Source organism: Phalacrocorax carbo, chromosome Z (assembly GCF_963921805.1).
Source record: "Phalacrocorax carbo chromosome Z, bPhaCar2.1, whole genome shotgun sequence".
NCBI classification, from domain to species: Eukaryota; Metazoa; Chordata; class Aves; order Suliformes; family Phalacrocoracidae; genus Phalacrocorax; species Phalacrocorax carbo.
The window spans coordinates 77488091-77508154 of NC_087548.1; the positions used below are offsets into that span (position 1 = coordinate 77488091).

General features: G+C 42.9%; 1 protein-coding gene across 5 annotated transcripts; it reads right to left on the minus strand.

Annotated features, from left to right (window-relative positions):
• Positions 1-242: 242 nt before the first annotated feature.
• On the minus strand, positions 243-10870 carry ANKRD34B (ankyrin repeat domain 34B). Of its 5 annotated transcripts, none has more exons than XM_064439445.1 (4): positions 10526-10870; positions 7587-7704; positions 4021-6226; positions 243-2982 (listed from the first exon to the last, which is right to left on the minus strand). In XM_064439445.1, exons 3-4 carry the CDS (start codon positions 5414-5416, stop codon positions 2819-2821), a joined length of 1560 nt encoding a protein of 519 aa, XP_064295515.1. In that variant the 5' UTR covers positions 5417-6226; positions 7587-7704; positions 10526-10870; the 3' UTR covers positions 243-2818. The 5 variants fall into 5 exon arrangements, 4 of the variants coding, with proteins under 4 accessions (XP_064295515.1, XP_064295514.1, XP_064295512.1 ...); XM_064439444.1 differs by having other exon boundaries at positions 6591-7704; XM_064439442.1 differs by having other exon boundaries at positions 4021-5443; positions 6094-7704.
• Between the last annotated feature and the right edge of the window lie 9194 nt (positions 10871-20064).

Below are 20064 nucleotides of genomic sequence, written 5' to 3' on the forward strand. Positions count from 1 at the left end.
CGAACAACACACCTTAAACACCACCTTGAAAACTGCTCTTTTACAGCATTCTTGTGTGGTGACATATTAAGTTTCTTAAACCAAAACATGAAATTTTTTTGACAGTCACTGTTTTTCATGAAGCCACCACTATTTGTCCAGAAGTTACTTTGATTGTATGGTTTCTCAGCATTTTGCAGAGAAAATAAAAAACAAAGGTAGAAAAAGATTTTTCACTTTTCTAAATTTACCACGAAGATTCAAAATTGGTAATCTTATAGGTGGTGTATTTTACTGAAAGCTGTAGCATGTGTTGACAGGAATGCTTGCTCATAGAAATGCCACTTCTATTTTATGCAGTTTAAATTACAAATGTTTAATGATTTTTGTCATTAATCTTTCTGTAAGTTAGAGTGGATGAGCTTCACTCAGAGAAGCTTCACTATGAGAACCAGTCCCGATGATTCTCTCTGGTTGGGAAGCCACATCTTGTTTCCCAGAAAACTAGCAAAGAAAAAGCTTTAGTGTGTGGTAGTTTCTTCATTGATGCATAAAGAACACCTGAAAGGTGCTTTGTTGTTTGTCAACTTTAATGTTGGGGGCAGGGAGGATCATGAATCTAGGTCTTGCTTCCCATTCTTTGCTTAAAAGACATTAAGGATGACTGGAAAATTATGATTAGGACTTCAAAGATGGCAGAACTGTACCTCCACTGAAGGGGAACCACAGCATGCTACCAAGAGACTGACGGAGCCCCTCTCGCACAATACTTTGTACAAATATAGCTATGTTGGATCAAATCTAATTAACTGTTCCAATTTTGCTGTATAGAGACAGCCTGAGAAACAGTTAGGAGCGAGTACCTTTGGTAGTGACTCAGCATCTCCTAAGTGGTGAATAAAAGGATGTGTCTATTTCCATATTCCCTGAATGGGGGGAAAAAACCCTTTTATTTATCCATCATAACAACATCAAGAGAACAAAACTGCATTGTTTTTCCTCTGAAGGTCACTTGTAACATTGGTGCAACAATAAACACTAACATTAACCTTTCATATTCTGCATCAAAATTAAGCACAAAATACTGGCAACACTACAGAAGAATTTCACTTCTCAAGACATTTTTCATGTTTCAGCTGAGGGAGCAGTAATCCCACAAATGTAATTAATTTTAAATTCAGCAGAAATCAGGCTTTATACCTTCAGCAAAGATACCAGTTAGAACATCTGATCTGTTAGTCGATTTTTTTTCAGAAAAAGTTTGTATTTTTTTTAAAGATATATTTTAACTTCAAATATTTACCTTAGTTATAAGATGAACTGTCTACAAATTGCTGTTTCCGTTTATAATATCATAAAACATTTGAAAAGTATGTTTGTATGTGGCGTTTGTAGGGACCAATTTGTGCCCAGTTAATAATTTAATATTGACATATGTTGTTCCACATAATTTCTCTGCCATAAAAAGACTTCCATGTAATCCTTGTTTCTACCTGGTAAATGAAGATGCTGATCCAGCAACACCTCCTGAAGCAAGAGGAGAGCTCACATGGAACCAAATACTCCATCACCTTTACCATGTTTCCACTGGTATGTAACAGCTCTTAAAATGTGTCTCAGTTCTCTTTTGGAACTTTCTCCTTTTTGGATGCTTAATGTGCAAATTCAGGTGTTGGGTTTATTTTTAACAAAGTGAACACTTCTTGTTTGTGTATGTGCCAAGACTAGAGTTTGCCAGCCAATCCATAAATGACTGAGAGTTTCCATGGATGGATGGTCCACCTCTAGTTAAAAATAACCCAACCACATTTTTGTGACTGGTACCGATGTCTCTTGCGGTGTGAGAAACTCAACAAGTCCAACAATCGTCTCCAGGTCAGCCAAACACAGGAGTGTAGTGCAGCTTGCCGTAGCCTTCCCAGCATCACTGGCACACTACGCATCCCACGGTGGCAGAGCTCTGGCTGCAGGATGGCAAAGGACACCGTGGATTTCAAGACCTGTATTTTGTGGGGAAGAATTAATTTTGACAATTGTGACACAGATCTGCATCTCTGCTTATTCTGGCTAACTTTGAGACCTGGGCCAGAGGATCAACGGTAAGATCGTCTGCCTTCTAGCAGTTGTCACTATAGATTGGAAAGATGTCATCACAAAACTGATTTCAAGATATGAATTAGTAGTTTCAGATCAGCACTTGACATACAACTCTGTTGTGCAGAGGTGTAAACCATGCTCCTTCACTTTCCAGATGTCAAATATTCCCTTCTTCAGAATATGCATTTTATGAACTTTGGGACATTATGTTTTTACATAGAAAGGTATTTACAAAGGCTGCACGTTTATCATCCACTTGAGATTGTCTTGTACTAAGGACAAAGCTAAGTAACATTACAGTTATTTGTGAGGCAAAGTCAGGCTGGGTGAATTTTCACTGAAGCTGCAAGAAGGCAGATAGTACCCACTGTGTGTTCAGAAAAGTACTGCATTTCAGTATACAGAAATTTGCATTATACAGATGCAATTTTAATACAATTTCTGTAAATTACAAGAAAACAGAACACATTCAACGTTTCTCAGTCTTTAAAAGATGAGGTACAAAATGCTAAATGAAATACCAGAAATCAAGTATATCTGGTATAGGCACAAAGACAAGGTAGATGTTTGGAATCACAGAACACTAAATGGGAAGGAAAATAGACCCATGTAAAAATACACAATAGCTTGGAGGCAAAGGCATGTTTCTTTACCGTAATAAATTGAGTCCTCTGCTTCAAATTATGCAAAATAAAGACTTCTATCTCCCAGGTGAGTATCATAGCTATTGGGTTTTTTTATTTTAGGTCCGTCTGAGCTGGTGGCCAGACCTCTTCCTCACTGATGAAACAACATCTGGATGCGTCCCACTGTCTTTGTCCTGTCTTGAAAAGAAACCTAGGCCTGTGACTGGGGAGAAGGAGCTCCTGCATGGTGTGGAGCTTGCTTCTTTTGGGGAGCCTGGAACTACAGAAAGAAATGGAGCCAAGTTTAGATACAGCCTCCACCTCTGTGGGAGTGTGGGGGTACCCTCCTTCTTTTTAAATGTGCAGATTCCAGCAATCCAATAGCTTGAAAAGCCCAAGTTGATTGACAAGCCTAACTGACAGCATGAGCAGGGTTTGGTCATTTTACACGAGATTATTCAGGAGTTCTTGCTCACTGTGCTGGCTTCTTGAGTCTCCCAGGCATCGCATGCTGAACTCGAACTCTCAGACTGGCTTCCAGCGGGCAGCAAGGCCTCTAAAGCAGGCTCTCAGTTGCTAGCTTGGATTTCCTGGGTGTAGCTGTGCCTGCAGCATAGTTCTGCAATGTGAATTTTATTGACTCTGTGTATTCTCCATTCACGTGCAGTAAAGCCACTGCCCATGTACGCTTGCTGCTGCCCACCCTTTGTGCGCACTGGCTGTGCCTGGGATTTCTGGATATTGCACACGTTGGGCAGGGTGGGACTGATGTCCAGCATCACAACCAATTGTTTCAAGTTCCTTACACACCACCTTTCTGGCTGGAGAAAGAGTACTCATTTGGGGAAACTGGGGCGGGGAGAGGGGATAGGGTTTCCAACCTAAAATGAGGCCTGCAGTGCCTAAGACCCTTTGCAGGTTCCACCTGTCACAGGGCAGATTTCAGTGCTGAGGTTGAAAACATGAAGACAGTATAATAAATATTCCTCAGTTTGCAGAAAGCAGCATCATTAGTTAAGCATATATTTTCATTTAGTCTGAAGCTATTAACTCGTTCCAAAGCAGAGCTCCTTACATCACAGACCTGCTATCTCTTGTGATAGGTATTGCAAGTGCAGTGAACATGTACTTATTGTAAAGATTTTGTATTAATCCCGTTAAAAATTCACCAATTGCTTAATCTGCTCAGTCTGCAATGACTGCCTCCTTAGAAGCATTTTTGTGTTTTTGGTCTCTCTAGGGAAAGCAGGTGCTGCTGGTATTAAGTGCTTTTGTCCACAAGAAATCACCCCAGAAACCCTGTTTATGAAAGTAATACCTGGAATTGGGGGGTGAGGATTCACATTCAGTGGTGGAAGAAAACCAGGTCTTGTCTGAGCAATATGATCCAACAAGAAGGCTCCTGAACCCCGTCTTTCTAGAAAAGCTTGACTTTTCCTGCTCAGGGTAACAGGAGGCGTGTTCTCCAGTACTTCTCTAGAACTTGGTAACAAAGAGTGAGATGGAGAAAGAATCCTCTTCTTTCCTGTCACTGACTTAACGTCCTCTGCAGCAGCAGGACTTAGACTAGTAGTTAACTGAGAATCAGAACTGTAGTGATTTGCTCCTAAATTTCTTTTCTGGATAATACTGCTGAGGTTTGAAATAAAGCTGATTTGCCCCAAACTGGCATCCTTACCCACAGGAATCCCACTGGGGTTATGTTTCTCTTCAACATAAGGAATCTGAGAGTTTATCTCATCATATGATAATTTCATTGATCCAGTTTGGTCGAAGGTTTTCAGTAAATGAGCAGTGTCTTTTATGTCAATACTTTGGTGCCTGGTGACAAATCTCTTTGATAAGGCAAGACCATTGATTTTGAAAGACAGCTCTTCTTCTGGAGTAATATCCTGAAGTTGTTCTTGTAAAGAGACAATTTTATTCTGGTGAAACAGTGACAGAGAGCTCTTTATCCAAGGCTCAGACTGTAGCTGCTGCACTTGCACCAGCTTGGACCCTACTTTTGTTGAGCTGGATTTTCTTGTCGGTGAAACTGTTTGCGATGAGTTGTCCACGCTTCTTGGATGATCCACCTCTTTAAAGCTGAAGAGTACTTTTTTAGTTTCATTTGAACTTAAAAGAGGGGATGGCGATGTTTTCAGTTCTATTTCTGAGGGGGAAGTGCAGGCGGTTGGGGAATGGCATTCCTCGAGGTCTGCTGGAGGCACGTTTAAGTACTGCTTAGTTTTCTGTCTTCCCTGCACTGACTTGTCTGTTGTGATGATGATGACTTCCTTCCCTTGCGCCTTGCAGGCATTAAGAAGAACTTTCAGGGTCTCTTTATCTTCAGAGTTTATTGCATACACAAGTGCAGAGCAGTTGGAGTGATCTTGCAGGCTTGGGTCAGCTCCACTTTTCAGGAGCAAAGATACCACTTCAGGGCCTGCTTTTTCCAGACAAGCATGCATCAAGGCCGTCTTTCCAGATTTGTCCTGTATATTGGGATCAGCCTTGTTTTCCAGGAGGTATTTAACCATTTTCACCTTGCTGACACTCTGAGAGTCCACATGTTTTGTCCTACAAGCAATCATTAAAGGAGTTTCACCTCTGTCATTGCTCTCGTTGATGTATGCGCCACCCTCTAGTAACAGTCTGGTGAGGCGAAGACGGCTTTGATAGACGGCTCTTATCAGGGAATTCCCATCTCCTGGCAGCTCCACCATTTCTGTCATCGAACTTGTCTCACACCTTGCTAGTGACTGCAAAGAACACCTGGTTTTCAGAGAAAGTAAAGAGCGCCCCCCCCCCCCCCCCCAAAAAAAAAGAAAGAAAAACAAGAGGATTCAACTGTATGAATTGCTCCTGCAAATACCAAAATACTTTGTGAAAAGAGTATGAAGATAAAGGGTGGGGGGAAGGTATTCTCACCTCTAAACTTCATGAAATGCATTAAAAATTTTAAATAATACTTGGATAGAATTATAATATTTATAGAAGCTTAAAGTATGCTAGTATTTTTTTTCTCTGAACTGTTCTCCCTTTTGTCACACTCTGCCAAATAAGCTGCAAAAAGAGGTTAATTGTCCACATGCTATTGGCTTTACACTAACTACACCCAAGTGGCTGTGCTACAGCTGTACTACTGCTGATTTGCATTAAGAAACAAGAACTGAATGAAATCTGCAGCATTTTTTTCATTGGTGTGAGATACTGTGTCACATTCACATATTCTTTCTCATAAAAGAACAATGCTGAACATTTAGAATTTAATGAGAAAAAGAAGGTTCATGGGTCTTAAGAAAAGCAAGCACAGTGAAATATTTTTTACCTAAGAAGAAACAGATACTTGGCTGGAATATAAATGTTGATGTCTTTTATGAAATAAATTACATTTGTGGAAGTACACTACCTTCCTTATGCTGCTTTGGAAACATACTAGTCTGAATGAAGCAGCGTAAATGAGGTCATACACAGCTTGTCCCACTCGCTGTGGGGATCAGTGGGCTGAGAGGGGTTCAGTACCTGGGCAGACAGTATCAGCTCTAAAACAAAAGAAGCATTTGAGAGCGTCAAATACAATCTAGAGGTTTCACACAAAAAATTTAGGAGCTTAATGTGGTATAAATAACGACAGGTCTTGCATGAATGTACACCTGCATGCATGCAAACAAATCAATTAAATTACTTTTATGTCTTTTCATGTGCTTACTTACCCATGTGTAGGGAAAGTCTTTGGAGGAAAAAAAAATAATCAATATTTAACAGCTGGCAGAGCAATATAATTCCAAGACATGATTAGACATGATATGAAAATTACATTTGTTTATTTATGGTTTATTTCTAGAGAAAAAAACATTTAATTAGTTTAACTACAAAGGAAATTAACAGGGACTCATTTGTATTTACCGTTGAAAGCACTAGTAATGTTCTGGTAGATAACTGACGAGTGGTAATTTCACTCGGTTTTTATTTAAAATTGGAGTTTTTCTTTGAATTCCAAAATAAAAGGATGATATCAATGTAGTTTGTTCCAAAAGTCTAACAAAGTCAGTTGAAATACACATGACAGTTTTAATCACAGATTTCCCCCCACCCCCGTTTATTTCACTCTGTAGCATCATGCTCTGCAGCTATAGGGGCTTTTGCTAAGCAGTGACATTCAGTGACTTATCAGTCAGAGCAGTTCGTTATGGGGCTTCATACAGGCAATGTGTTAATTAAGTATTTAACTGTTATTCAATACAGTTGTTGTTAGGTGACATGGTATAACAACGGTCATGCACAGTGTGCGTTTGGGTAAAATAGCTCACAATATTTGGTATGGCAGAAAAAAAACCCAAAAGAGAAACACGTGAGATGAACCAGTTCACCTTTGGTAGCATTTATTTCTGGGCTTGTGGCCCTCACAAAGACTGTTCTTTGCACATGTGTGACTGCAGCCCTGTTCTGAGCAATTAAGGAGGATGAAAGAGGGCCAGAACTACTCTGTCCATCCTCATGAGAGTAAACACCCCACTTCCAGTCACTGCTGAGAGTGGGGGCACTGCTGTAGTGCTATCACCTTCTTTTGACTGGTTGGTTTGGGTTTTTCTTTTCCCCCCTTCTGTCTTGATAAAACATTTTTTTAAAGTAATTGCATTGAAATTACTGTAAGAATTCATTCCATTATATTGAAAGTACATGATTCAGTAGTGTCTATCTCAGGTTTCACCGATGAGCAAATCATTATTATAAAATGAGGATGTTTGACAAGTAACATATTAAAGATTATTATAAACTCTTTTATTAAAGCATCCAATTAATTTGCACATTTATGGTTCCAGAAACAAACTATAGAGAATTATCTCTTAGATAGCACACATGCTGGAATACTGATTGTGTTCCCCCTTGGTTTTGACCTACCTGGAAGTCACTGGTGATTTTACATTTCTTTTGTATCTTATCTAAAGCTCTTCTGATACTTAACTGCTTGCTTCACTTAAGTGATGGTGTATAGCGCTTCTTACACAAGTCTTTTCATCTGTAGAAATATCTGTTATGGCCAAAAGAACATTAAATGTTAAACAGGCACAGAAAGAGAAGAATGCTACTCGAAGTCATGCAGCAGGGTAGTGCTAAAAATGAGACTTTTTCTGACATCCAATCTAATGCCTCCGATAGCTTAAATTCACTGTCTCCATAGTCTTTACCAGGAGTATTAATGTGAGCGCAGGTAGAAGGCAGCTAGCCTGAGCCAATAGTTAATATTTGGAGTAGATTGTGTAGCCAGGATGTTGTATAAACCTGGCTTGGAGAAAGCCCAGGATGTTTTCGTGCAGGGAGGTCAGCAGATCCAGTGTGCCTGAGATCACACCAGTATGTACTAATAAATTTAATTTCAACTAATGGTTATATCTGCACACTGGGACTGTCAGGTTTGCAAAGCAGGCTGACTGATCCCTGAAAGAAGCACAAGAACCAGCGCTGCTAAGGTCCAGCTATACTGTTTATCGGTTGATCTACACTTCACACTGCAAAGGAACGGGGGCAGCGTGGGGGCAAAGGAAAGTGGAGAAAGAAATAAAAAGTGGGGAGTAGAAATCCACAAATACTTCAGAATCAGATACTATACGGTTAAAAGGAAGTGTTACAGATCTGCAACTGGCACAGTACAACAAAGAACACTCTTAAAAGCTGGATGAAGATAACCATGATTTCATCTGGAGAATCTGCTAATTGCAGGATGCGCTTCAGGCTGCATCATTTTAAGATTGCCACTGTGGGAACAAAGCGTAGCTGGGCTTTTGTAAGACCCACACTGACACTGCCTCAGCGGAAATACATGTGTCACACCTGGACTGAGCACAACCTGCTCCAAAACACAGCTAGCTGTTTTGAAATGAAAGACCACGTTTCAAGCAGATTCCCTAGAAAAGTAATTTATTTGATAATTCATCACACATTGATGCCAAATAGATTGGGATTATAAAGCATTCCTAAATCTAATTAATTGCAATGTGAGAACAACTACATGTGTTACTGAGATGTCAGGAGTGACACAGCTGCTTTTCAGCTGTAGAGGTAAACTTGTGCCAGGATAGCAGTTTAAAGAATGAGCAACTACACAACCTAGTGTGTGACACCGAATCATGAACTGGTCTTTCAGATAAGCCACAAATTTCTGGTGTTCTTGCACAAATACTATTCCTGGAACACTCTTTCTGTGTAGGAAGAGCTTAATTTTATTTTCAAAAAGCAATATTGTCCTGGAGAATGCTCTGAGATGAAGGAGCACAAAGCACCTTGCAGTATGGAAATAAATTTTCAAAGCCTATTATGATTTCTTTCCAGGAACTAGGTAGCCACTGTTGTGGATTTGCAGTGGGTTCCATCCTGAGGTCAGGCTGGCATAGGCAAGAGTGATAACCTGGAGTCCCATTCTGGTACAGGTCCTGCTGCCATCCTAGAGGAAAAAGCCACTAAAGCTTAATGACAGTCTTAGCCCTTCTTCTTCCAACCTTTGCTTCTTGATTTGTAAATAGCATTTAATTACCAGCAAAAACTCTTACAGTGTTTCTTAATATCTAACTGTGGAAATAATCACACAACTTGGGGGGGCAGGGGGGGAACCTCATCAATGCTATAACATATAAACAAACATAAACAACATTTTCACTAAGTATAAGAGTGCTATGAATCAACATTCTTGCAAGCTGTTCCTTGCTTTTTCAATGCTAAAGCCAAATTTCCTGTCCTCTGTGCTTTGGCACTCTGAGTTACACAAACAAGCTTTCACAGTAGTGTTTAGAGAGCCTAAAATCATTCCAGTAAAATTAAGTCATCGATTCTCATCTCTGAAGAAAAGATGTGCTTACACCCTTCAAGGGCATAGGCTTTTAAATATTTTTGTGATTCTTCATATCCACGTTAACCCAGTAAATTCTCTCGGTCAGTATAACAAGAACTCTGATTCCCTACACTGTCATAAACACGCTGAAACGTATCACAAGTGGAAGTAACTTTTGATTGAAAAATTACCATGCTAACGCAGCCCAGTCCACCTCCCCAGAAAAAAAGAAAAAGAAAAAAGAAAAAGTTGGCAGAACCGACTCCAGCCTCGGGAGCCTCGCCTGTGAAGCGCAGCCCTCCGCGCTCAAGCGCCTGCCTCTTCAGCGCCGCCGTTTCCCCAGGCGAGCAGCCCGGCGCCGGGACCCGCACCCTTCCCGCCCACCTTCGCGCTCAGCAGCTCCCGCGCTGCTCCTGCTTTTGAAGAAAGCCTGGAGAGGTCCAGCCAGTTCCCGAGGTACCTTTTCCCCGCCGCAAAGGCATAGCCTGTCCGAGGACCCTGCCTGGTTGGGAGGCGTTTCCTACGGCGGCAACGACCGCCGGAGCCTGGCTGGGGCTCGGCAGGAGCTCTGGCCGCGGGGGGTGCTCCGGGGCTCTGAGGCAGCCCGGCGCTGTCGCTGTGTCACAGTTTGTCACCTAACGCCCCCAAATCGTCTGCCGAGGGGGACGTGGGAAAAACAGGGACAGGCAACTTCTCTACGGAGAAGTTACAGACACGACGCCTGACAAAATACCAACGCGGGCGAGAGGACAGAGCGCGTCAAAGGCTTTTCCCTTAAAAATTCACCGAGAAGGAAGAAAGGGAACGGTGTTTGGACTGAGAGGAGCCCGGCAGAACCGCTTCGCAAGGCAAACATCCCACGCACGGACCTTCAGTCACCGACCCGAGCCCTCCGGCCGCCTCCACCTCCCATAAAACCCTAAAAGAAAGGGCCGTCGCCGTCATGAGGGGCAGCCGAAGGCCGGGCGTCCCCGCACCGAGCGGGGAGTCGTGGGTGCGAGGGGAGAGTTGTTACCTGTCGGCAGCGCCTCTTCCTCCCGCCTTAGGGCCGGCCGAGCGGGACGGGACGGGACGGACCCGCAGCTCCCGGGCAGGGCTGGGCAGGGCAGGGCACCGCTCGGCGCACCCACACGGCATTCCCGCGCCGCACCGGGAAGCGTCCCCGCCGCCTGGCACGCCGGCGGGCTCGGCTGGGTGCCAAGCACCGACCGGCTGCTCGGGAACGCCCCGTGGCCGATCCGATCCCACCGGGGGCAGCGGGAGAAGCGCAGCCTGAGGAAGGCGGCCGGGAGGAGCGGGATCCGCAGCAACCTCCGCCCCGCTGCAAGCGGCGCTGAGGGTAGGCGAGGAGGCGCCTCCGGCCCCAGCACACCTGCGGGGCGGGGCGGGGCGGGGCCGGGCCGGGCCGGGCCGGGCGGGGCCTCCCCGCAGGGGCCCAGCGCAGGTGGCGCCATGGTGCCCCCCTACGGCCGCCGGCGCCGGCGGGCGGGAGCGCAATTCCCGCTTCCCCTCGCACCCCCCCTCGCACACCCCTCAGACCCTCTCTCATGCCGCTTCACACACACAACCCCACACCCCCTTATGCCCACACCCACCCACACACCCCCCCCAAATCCACACTTACACCCCCTCACACCCACACCCCCTCACACCCACCTAACCCCTCACTCTCTCATGCCTCATCACACCTCCTCATCCCCCCACACACCCACATTCAATCACACACCTCTCACACCCTCCCATCCTCCAACAGCTTCACACCCCTACTCCCTTACACATCTTCACACCCCCACCACCTCCATGTCCCCTCAAACCCCCACCCCTACACCTGACACATCCCCATGCCAAGACCCTCTCCCCTCTCACACCCCCATACCCTCACAACTACACACATCCCCATCCCACGGCACCTCCAGTTTTGCTCCTGGTGAGGAGTGTGGCCGTCACCCCTCAGGGCAGAGACAACACCAAGATGCCTTCGGCTGTACTTCCCCATTTCCTTCGTGTAGTGAATGGTAGAAACAACCCACCTAAGGCCCTTCTTCACCACCTCACTGCTTCCCACCACACGGGGGCATGGATTTAACGGCATTAATAGGAATTAGAGGAAGGTGAGTCCGAATTGATGCTTCCTTCATGTGTACTCAAGTTTTACTCTGCAATAATCCCTGGCTGCTTTGGACAGCAAAACTGCCAAAAGGGAAAAAAAATGAATTTGGGTCTTATATTCTTTTAGGAGAACCAAGAAGTCTAATTTCTCTCACAAGGCTTCTTCATTATTTAACAATCCTAAATCCATCCAGCTTCTTAAATATTTTATTATGATTTTTTTCCTTCTGCAGGAGTATTCATGGACACTGTTGGAGATTAAGGCCCCCATGTTGGTATGGGATTACCTGGTATCAGCCTGTCTGCTGCTTGCTCCATGACAGAAGCAATCTGGTCAAAGCCTGCCAAGAAAGAGATTTTCTTCTTTCTTGGAACTTCACATTGCCCACCACTAAATGGCCCCGGCAGCAAGTAAGTCCCAGTTCCTGAGATTTTCTTCCATGGCAGGCACACGGAAAGTTTTATCTGCAACACTGCATTAATGTAATATCACTCTTTAAGGGTTTGTTTCCTCAGAAGCAGGTTATGTTACATTTTCCAGAGTGGCTTGGAAGCAGCCTCAGCAAACAACGAGATTCAATATGAAAAATTTATTCCAATTTGTCAAATTTCATCAAACCAGCTTAGGTGTAGGCTCTTGACCATGAAATTGGAAAAAAATTTGCAAAATAAAAAATTCCTGTCAAATACTAGAATCAACCTCTTCTTACAGCTGCCACGTAGTATTATTCTGAGGTTATCTTAGCGCCTTGGGTCCTGTTTTTCTAAGATCATTGCCTCGTAGGACTTCTCTACCTACTGGGGGCTTTCACGTTACTTCTAAAATCCTGTGGAAGTTTGAAATATGATGAAAGAACCTTATTGATTTTCATGCAAGTTTAGGACACCTTCACAGAATCACAGAATGGTTGAGGTTGGAAGTAACCTCGGGAGGTCACCTGGTCTAACCCACCCTGATCATCCAGGGTCACCTACAGCCACTTGCCCAGGACTGTATCCAGACATTTTTTTAATGTCTCCAAGGATGGAGACTCCACAACCCCTTTGGGCACCCTGTGCCAGTGCTTAGTCACCTTCACAGTGAAAAAGTGTTTCCTGATGTTCAGAGGAAATCTCTTGTTTCAGTCTGTGCCCACTGCCCCTTGTCCTGTCACTAAGAACTACTAGAAAGAGCCTGGTTTTCTCTTCTGTGCACCCTCCTTTCAGATACTTCTCTACATTGGTAAGATCCCCTGGAGTCTTCTTTCCTCCAGGCTAAGCAGCCCCAGCTCTCTCAGCCTTTCCTCACAGGAGAGATGCTCCAGTCCCTTCATCATCCTTGTGACCCTTTCCTGGACTCTGTCTCCAGTATGTCCATGTCTCTCTTATACTGGGGAACCCAGGACTGGACACAGCACTCCAGGTGTGGCCTCACCAGTGCTGAGCTGAGGGGAAGCATCACCTCCATCGACCTGTTGGCAATACTTTACCTAATGCAGCCCAGGGTACTGTTAACCTTTTTTGAAGCAAAGGTACCTTGCTGGCTCATATTCAGCTTGGTATCCACCAGGACAGACAGGTCCTTTTCTGTAAAGCTGCTTTCCAGACTGGTGGCACCAGCAGGTACTGGTGGCTGAGGTTGTTCCTCCCCAGGTGCAGGACTTGGCACTTCCCTTTGTTGAAGTGCTTGAGGTTCCTGTCAGCCTGTTCTTCAGCCCATCCAAGCCCCTCTGCATGGCCACACAACCCTCTGGTGTATCAGTCAGTCCTTCCAGTTTTTTGTCATCTGCAAACTTCCTGAGGGTAGGGTCTGTCCCATCACCCAGATCATTAAAGATGTTAAACAGGCCTGGATCCAGGATCAGCCCCTAGGGTATGCTGCTTGTTGCTGACCCCCAAGTAGACTTTGTGCCACTGACCACCACCCTCTGGGCCTGGTCATTCTGGCAGTTGTCAACCCACCTGTCTGCTTATCCAGCCCATGCATCAACTGCTTGTCTATGAGGATCTTCTGTAAGACCATGTCAAAGGCCCTACTGAAGTCCAGGTAGACAATATCAACTGGTCTCCCCTCTTCCACCAAGCCAGTCATTCCATTCTAGAAGCTCATCAGGTTGGTCAAGCGTGCCTTCCCCTTGGTGAAGCCAAGCTGACTACTCCCAACCACCTTACCATGCAATAGTCTTGTTTAGCTGCTTGGTACCTCTGATGACGCTAATATCCTTAAACACTAGTATCCTTAAGCACACCTGCGAATGAGAGGACTTTCTGCTGATATCCCAATATTCCAAGGATATTTTCCTGGAATGCTGATTCCCACAAAAGCACGCTCTAACAGTTCTACACGACATTTTGCAGAAGTTTTGAATGCCTTTTGTCATACTAACTTTTTGTGGTGGCGACTCACAGACGATATAATAAATAGACGTGGGACCTGCAGCAACTTGTTTCATCTCCCTCGCAAATGCTGTTAATTGCGGGGGCTGTAGTGCTGTTATTGTGCAAGGTCTTGTACTCATCTATTTAAAAAAGCAGCTGCTGCCTTAAAGACGTTGTTGTTTCGGTGTGTAATAAAAGGCAACAGGTGAATGCAGCAAACAAACGGGAGGTGAGGGCAAAGTAACAGCAAAACAATCCATCACGCTCGGTGTAATAAGTAGCAGTCACAAGGCAGCAGCATCCTTGATGCTATGAAGGGCTTTTTTTAGGCAACACAGGAGAGAGAAGTTTCCAGGAGGAATGTGAAGGAGATTTGTGCCATTCCACTTTTTAAAAGTGCATGACAGGATCAGTTAGATACCAGCATGACTAAGAACTGGATGAATCGTATGAATAAGCCACTAAGACAAACAACATCCCAAGGGCAGTATCTTCAGTTACTCTTTAACCTTGTCTTTCGAAAACAAAGTTGGAAGAATGTCCGCAGAATTTTTTTATTTTTTTTTTCCCCCGGCAGCGTGATTCTAATTATCTTTGTTTTCTTTTACTCTCTGCACCTCACCCACATTGTTAATACTCATTCTTTGCCGAAGAGTCTCAGAAAGGCATGTATATTGAACACCCACTCTTGAGGAAGGTTATGGCTCTTCTCAGACCTCTTGTCGTGTGAATTATATAAGATACGGAGGCGGTGTACACTTGGGTATGGTTCATCAATTCTGCTGCTGGAGCATCTTCGCTTTTGCGGTTTCTGCAGCTCTCATGTATACTTTCTTATTCCGCCTTCCATCCTTGCCTGCATTGTACTGTTGTGCTTATGATAGCCAACATAAATCTTTTACAGAAAAAAAACGTGTATTGCACCCGTTCTTAGAAGAGCACTTTTAGGAAGATAATTAGATCTTAAAAATAAATGTCACAATATCCTCCCTTTTGGCTACTTTTAATTGGGTATAAAAACAACTGTTGGTATAAAGGAGTTAACTTTTATGTTAAGAGTGAAGGAGGGTGGAAACCCAGAGTAGGGAATACATCAGTGCAGTGCAACATTTATTCTACTATACAGATGTCTGCATATGCATGTAGTGTATTAGTTTATCATACTTTTTGGTATACCCTCTCAGGATATCTATCAACCCAACACTTTCCTGTATTTCATTGACAGCTGGGCTGGCTAGATATCTACCGGGGAAAGTTTTATGGTCACAGAATACTAATATTAATTTTAATTGACTAAAATGTTCCACTGTGCTGATTCTTGATAAACTTTTCTCCAAATATGGGCAGGCAGACAGCAAAACTAAAGAAGTGTACTTAGTTTTCTGGTAGCCAGCTCAAGAAGCTGCTGGAAGCCCAGAGCTGGACTGCAGACCTCAAGCCCAGGAGCCTTGTTTTGGGAAGCTGGTTTTAGAGCTTAGACACCAGGCTCTGCAGCTGGGAGCCTGGGCACACCTGAGGGCCCTGCCTTTCCTGGTGCGGCTGGGGTTTCTGAGCACTATTGACCATGGCAGGGCACTTTCCTGGGTCCCTGGGGACCCTGGGGATCGACTAAGTTAGCTGCTCCGTTTTGTTTATGAAAAAAACAAAAAGAGGAATGGAAATGTTTTGATTTGATCTGAAACAAAATTGTTTGTGGATTTTGCTTTCCATGAGAAATTGTAAACACTTTGGTTGTCACGTCTGTTTGGTACTGACCAGCCTGAGCCTACACTAGCAAAAACTGATTCAAACAAAGAAGGAGCCATAGTTGCTTACCATATATAATAATTTCTATATTAATGCATTAGTGTGTAAATTGTTGAACACGGTATAATGTAACATAAGTCATTCTAGTACTTCTATTACTTTATTATGTAATGGTGCATATAATTTTTTTCAAAACTGTGAATAACTGGAAAAATACAAAAGCATAATTAACTTGGTTTAGTTGTGGTGACCTAAAAAAAAAACCCACCCTGAAATTAGTATTACTATATACTAATTTGGTACCTTCAAAATAGATTTTAAAACATTATGTACAGAGGCAGATGTTTACTGTGCTAGAACTGTTTGCTGAGAGGAATGAAATAACACATTGTAAACAACAGTGTTTCTTAAAAATACTTTTATTAAATGCTACAGATACAGCTGTTTGCTAGTTTAAAATAATGAAGTGAGATTATGCTAGTGATCCAGAGACATCATCGGAGAGGTCTCAAAGAGGAGAGAGGAGACAGAGGAAGTAGGCAGGGTACAGAGAAGCACTATGTTCTGTTTCAGAAATAACAAGCAAAACCAAAGAGAAGAAACTGGGACTCCATTAGGAGTCTCACAAAAAGCCACAACTCTGCATGCAGTATGAAATCTAGAATAACACTTTATTACTTTATTGGTTTACTGTGATAATTTTGAGGTCTGATATTGTCCTGTCTTTGGTAACACACCATTGGCTCGACCACACCAGGTAAGATCCCGAGACAGGTTCGTTTCACATTTAGTCTGGTATTACCCCTTTGGCTTCACTGAGGTAATGCCAAAGCTGAGTTTTCTCCCAATTTCTGTCAGGCATGTTTTAATTATCTGGTTATGACATGGAGTCTTCCTTCTGGAACAATATGCTCTCTGAAGTGCTTAGTGTATTTTTGCTAATTACTTCAATTAAAAAATTGACTATGCGTGGGAATTGCTCTTGTGATACTTGCAGGAATAATTACGATTGGTGAGGGAACATGAGTTCTTCAAACAATTTTAGAGAATATATTGCACTAAAATGTCTTGTTCCATGGATACAACCACTTGCAATGCTGCGAAACACAAGTGCTTGTTTCCTAAGTGTTGTAAATCAGCAGGCTCATGGGATAGCTCTTTTGCCAGTGCTTTTATTTCCTCTCGCGTGAATCAGATATTACTAACACTGTACGTGAACTTCCAGAGTTGATTCTTTCTCATAAATGTGTTCAGAAAAATTGAAAATAGATTGTGAAAGAAGTGATTTTAAAATTATTTGGCATTACAGTGTTAGGCATGTTGGTAAAGTAAGAGGGTAGCAAAGCATGCTCTCTGCCACATAACAAGGAATGATGTCAATATAGTGATTCCTGATCACAGCACTTGTTTTCTAATTAGGATGAAAAATCACGTAATAGTTCAAGACATCAACTGCTACTTTCTCCCCTTACAGTTTGTTTGAAATTCATATACTCGTGATGGTCAATACCACATGAATCTTTCATGCTACTTAGAAGAAAAACGTACACTCATAGTTTTGTTACAAAGCTTTTTTTCCAGACAGATTTTTTTTATTTTTTGAGCAGGCCAAGTCATTACTCTGCTGTAACTTGAAGGATATGGATTTTCTTCTTAGAAGGAAAAATAATACACTGAATGAAAGCCATCATTATTTAGATTACAGCACAAAGTTGTCTGTGAGCTGTAGTAGTTTCTAAAGGAATCTGAATTACGTTCTAGAAAAAAATATATACTGAATTGTGCAGTAAACAATGGTGTAACTGCTGTGCTACAAAGGGAAGTGCATCTACATGATTCCATCTGAAAGAGAACCATAATTTGACAAAGGACACTGAGACTCAATGCTCTGAAGAAATCAAATATGCGCAAAAGTACTTGGTGAGTAAAGAACTGCAGAAGAATGGATTGCCTTTTTTATATGATTAATGACTTAACAAACGTGAGAAAAAATTAACTTAAAACTAATTAGGAAAAATAATTTTTTCTAAACTTAGATATGCTAAATTAATGAGGTTTTCCACCTAAGACCCTTGATGGGAACAGATATAAATTTTAACCTTTCTGAACCAAACCTAACAAGATGAGGTATAGTGATTAAAACTCTCCCCTTGCATCTGTGAAAATGAAGCTCTCTTTCAAGCTGATTTCACAAGAAATAGTTTTCAGGAGCTTTTTTGCTGTGTTTGTAAACCTACTGATATGGCAGTGAAAAGTTCAAAAGCTTCTGAAGTGCTCCCTTGTATAACTGCACCAGCTTCAGTGGAATTCAGTGGTTGAACTGGCCTGACCCATTTAAAGTCATTTACTCTCACATGAGAAGTATATTTAATATTTTTCTCTTTTCTGTTTTTAATTATTGCAAGAATGGGAATGGGATGTAGCAACCCAGTGAGTTGTTCTGCTCGTGGTTTAGAGCAGGCATCCTCTAAGCACATGTTCCGGGGTCGGCGCGGTGTGCTCCACTGTGGAGCACGGCCACAGACAGCTCATGTCAAATCGTTCCAGGTGTTAAAGCTGCTCATCTAGATCTCACTGAAGCAAGTGACACCATTACTGCTCCTGCTTGTTCACCACTGTCCACCACTAGGTGTTACTGGCCCCACAGCTGTATCAGTGGGAAGGGTCACTTGAGATTTCCCTTCTCCTGTCAAGCAAACTCACTTTGTTCAGCTGAAATCACTTTTCACTAGATATTTAAATGAACCCGTCTGGCTCTGCTGGAAGCATATTAGGCATAATCCCTCCAGCCAGCTGAGAGGTGGAGAAGGGATCTCCAGCAAAGGACCGGTAGGTAATTCATTAACTAGTACCGCTGTCTGAAATGAGCACGAGTGTTCCCAGCAGGGTTTTGTGTGGAGAACTGTTGAGTTCAGAGGAAGGATGAACATTAAAAGCATGTTACTTCTAAGGAGCAAGTGCTCTGTTTTTGTCCAAGTGTCCTTCTCAATTAAATCAATGACACAATTTATAGCCAAAGTGACTTCTATGTAATGGTTTGTTTATTGAAAAGGACTCTGCTTGATATTAGGAGCTCATTAAACTCAACTGCTGAAGGAAAAGACATTGATTTAGGCTTCTGCGACTAATGGTGTCCACTTTATGTCCTCTCAAGTTCTGTATTTACTTCTTCTGTATGTTTTTTCATAGGAGACATTATTTAGCAAAATATTTAATTTCATACCTACAGCTTTCCTTAACTAAGCAAATATATGGCCCGATTTCAGGAAAAACACTACCACTTAATCAGACATAAGCAAGTACTTAAGAGCACTCTACTTGAAATACCTACTTTTCTTCATCAGAAGAACTGTCTGAAATTCTATAGATTTTCAATCCAACAGGACAGCTGAAGGGAGAAGGGACAGAACTGAGAAGACCACAGCTTGAGGACTGAAGGCAATACACAAATGCTGTAGCCAAGACAACTAAAAGAGATGCAAAAGGAGAATTAATGATCTGCAGACAGAAGAAAAAGAGAATAATCCAGGATCACCTCAGAGCCAGCAGAAAGCAAGACTTTATAGCTGAAGACCAGGAAAAATTGGCAAGTTTCCCATATGCAGCCCCCCAAGCGCATGCTGGAGAGCATCAGCCTAGGCACAATGCTAACCCTTGGGCTACTGGATGCTTGGGAATGGGGTTCTTACTTTCAGAGGTAGCACAGGCACTTCAGGATAGGAATTGTAGCTGAGGATTGCTGTGTAGCTGACAAAGGCAGTCACACAGACATCCAAACCCTGAAAATCCTTCACTAATGAAATTCTTTGTCACAGTACATTTTACAAGTGCTAAACCCTGCAGCAGTTTAAAAGTGTTTCCTTAATAATTACAGTTACAGGGCAAACTAACACAAGAAAGAGTGTAATCCTTCTAGGAACCAACAATTTCCTCTTCTTGACTTTCCCCATTTTCACTCTTTTGTTCCAGGACCTGCCTCTTCAGAAGAGTTCTGTGATTTTTTGGTCAGCGTACCCTGACTTGGTAGGCTTCATTCCTACAGCCTTCCCAGGGCAAGCAGAGACAGTTAATGCACAATTGAATAATAAGGGAAGTATCTCCTATTTTCATACTTAACCGAGCTTTGTCACCTCATTTGTCACCTCTAGTCACCCCATTTTCTGCACTGATTAACAAACAACCCTTCCCACAGCCTCTCCCCTCTCTGAATCAGCTACTGCCTGCACATATCTTCCTTTTCTCTTAGCATAGCTTTTAAACTTCTCAGAATTAGTTTGGGTTTAGGTTTAAGCCTTTGGCAAATTAGCAGCAGTCTGCTGAAGACAACATGGTTTTCTGGTC